The following is a 2,687-nucleotide window of genomic DNA, read 5'->3' on the forward strand; positions in this document are numbered from 1 at the left end:
AGAGACAAAACAGGTCAGAAAACACAGCTGGTTTAGATTCAGAGACCTTTTGCACCTTAGTATAGGATACAGTTGATTTTAATAGAATATTATGTTCATGTATCCACAGATGTCCATGAAGATAAAGAAATGTAACTTCAAAATAATCATTACTGATGATATTTGAATCCTTCCAGCAATGAAAGAAAGCCATCTTTGAGATTTTTTTTAGAGAAAGAATGTTCAGAAATTAAACACAAGTCAACATTCATAATAATGCCTTGCTTTCTTGTGGTAACTATAATGTATTGTACTATTTGAAATCTAACCTCCTTCTGTTCTGTACAACTGCCTGTAAAAGAGGTGAGATAAATAAAGACTAACTGCATCCATTGCAGAGGACTGGTCCAATAAAGCAATGAAGTACTTTAACATGGAATTTGAGCTTTCATCCCTCAGACACAACATGTTTCTTTTTTTTTTTTTTCCCCAGACAAACCACATGCCCAAACACAAGCTAAATTGACAGGAAAGATGAGCAATGTAACAGAATTCATCTTGCTGGGCCTGACCCAAAATCCACAACTGCAGAAACTCTTATTTACTGTGCTTCTACTGGCCTATTTGATCACACTGGCAGGTAATATGCTCATTTCTGTCACCATCTTCATCAGCCCAGCCCTGGGCTCTCCCATGTACTTCTTCCTGTCTTGTTTGTCCATTATAGATGGTTTCTACTCTTCTTCCATAGCACCCAAAATGATCTTTGACTTGATCTCTGAAAAGAACACCATATCCTTCAGTGGCTGCATGACTCAGCTCTTTACTGAACACTTTTTTGCTGCAGCTGAGATCATCCTGTTAATAGCCATGGCCTATGACCGCTATGTGGCCATCTGTAAGCCCTTGCACTACATGACCATCATGAACCGGCAGGTGTGTGCTTTCCTGGTGGGGGCTGCTGGGGTCTTGGGGTTTATTCATGGAGGGATACAGATTTTGTTTATGGCCCAGTTACCATTCTGTGGACCCAATGTCATGGACCACTTTATGTGTGATTTAATCCCTCTCCTGGAGCTGGCCTGCACAGACACCCGCACTTTGGGGCCTCTGATTGCCGCCAACAGTGGGTCACTGTGTTTGATCACCTTCTCCATGCTGGTGGCTTCCTATGTTGTCATCCTGCACTCCCTGAGGTCTCACAGCTCCGAAGGGCGCCGCAAAGCCCTGTCTACCTGTGCCTCTCATGTCACAGTTGTCATCTTATTCTTTGTACCTTGTTCATACCTGTACCTCAGACCCGTGGCCTCCTTCCCTGCTGACAAAGCTGTGACTGTGTTTTGTACCCTAGTGACACCTATGTTAAACCCTTTGATCTACACCTTCAGAAATGAGGAAGTGAAAAAGGTTCTGAAGAAGCTCTGGGATCGAATGATGAAAGCTGATGACAAATAACCCTGTGGGCAGTGCCCTAGGCAAGAATATTGAGTGATATTTTATAAAGCTCTATTCTCCTGACTCATCAGAATTGTGATGGTCAATTATCCTGTGTGCATCAAAATTTTAATTGGCAAGTAATTGTATATTTTCATGGAGTACAGTGTGATAGTTCAATACATGTAGCAAATCAAGGTACTTAGAATTTCCATCATTTTAAACATTATTTTTTTCTTGTGGGAATCTTTAAACTCTTCTTTTCTAATTCATCAGAAAATATGTAATAAATTGTGAACTACATTCACCCCTCTTGTGCTCTAGAACTTCAGAACTGATTCTTCTTATGTAACTTGTTACTCATTATCCAACCTTCCTCTATTATTCTCTCCACATTTTTCCTCACCTCTAGTAACCATTATTCTGCTCTCAACTTCTCTGAGAACTTATGTTTTAGATTCCACATGAGTGACACATATGCATGGTATTTGTCTGTCTTTTTTCTTTAAATTATCTATTCAGTTACACCCATGTTGCCAGCATTGCAGGATAATATTGTTTATGACTGAATATTGTTTCATTTTATATGCACATGTTATAAACTTACATATACATAATTTAATTTGGTATTCATGAATCCAACTTAAGTTATATTGATCTTTGTACCTGTGCATTCATAAAATGTGGTTTTCAATAACTTTGCAATTAAAGAACAGATATGGGCAAGTGTTTGCAGAGTTAAATTGTCAGCCTCATTGTGGGTGACATATACCAACAGCAATATTTGTGACAAACTTCATGCTCTTCACTACAGACATAATGAATTTTTTTAAAAAAGAGAAACAGAAAAAGTACATGAAAAATCTGTTGAACAGTAGGAAATATCTTCAAAAGTATACTCATCAAAAACTGTTTTAATCTTCATAAATCTGAGAGGTTCTATTACAGCGATAGAAAACTTTGTGCTTAACACAACCATAAAATGAGCATGTTCAAAAAGAACATATTTTGACAATTTCATCTCTACCATTCCTTCTATTATACAATGATCTATAAAAGAATGTGGGGAGAGAATTGGTTGGAGCAAAGAAATAAAACTGATAAATCTTAGAGGGATAAAACTGAAAATATCTGAACACTGAATTTGAGTTTTAGACATGACAAAATAAAAAAAGAAATCTCTGAAAACAGTTGTTACAGGAAATCACAAGTGTTGTCAAGAACGACTTGTGTCATGGGGGAACTGAATGGTAATGTTCTCAAATCTGGATTGC

The 2,687-nt window shown here is 37.6% G+C and overlaps 1 protein-coding gene across 1 annotated transcript; it reads left to right on the forward strand.

Annotated features, from left to right (window-relative positions):
- The first annotated feature begins 513 nt into the window (after positions 1 to 513).
- On the forward strand, positions 514 to 1,492 carry LOC144376752 (olfactory receptor 4C45-like). The gene has a single exon (XM_078045032.1). It carries the CDS (start codon positions 514 to 516, stop codon positions 1,432 to 1,434), a length of 921 nt encoding a protein of 306 aa, XP_077901158.1. The 3' UTR covers positions 1,435 to 1,492.
- Positions 1,493 to 2,687: the final 1,195 nt, after the last annotated feature.

The sequence above is a fragment of the Ictidomys tridecemlineatus genome, chromosome 4, assembly GCF_052094955.1.
Source record: "Ictidomys tridecemlineatus isolate mIctTri1 chromosome 4, mIctTri1.hap1, whole genome shotgun sequence".
NCBI lineage: Eukaryota > Metazoa > Chordata > Mammalia > Rodentia > Sciuridae > Ictidomys > Ictidomys tridecemlineatus.

Bases quoted from the DNA above. Each gene is read 5' to 3' on its own strand.
- LOC144376752 (XM_078045032.1), top strand. From the start codon at position 514: ATGAGCAATGTAACAGAATTCATCTTGCTGGGCCTGACCCAAAATCCA.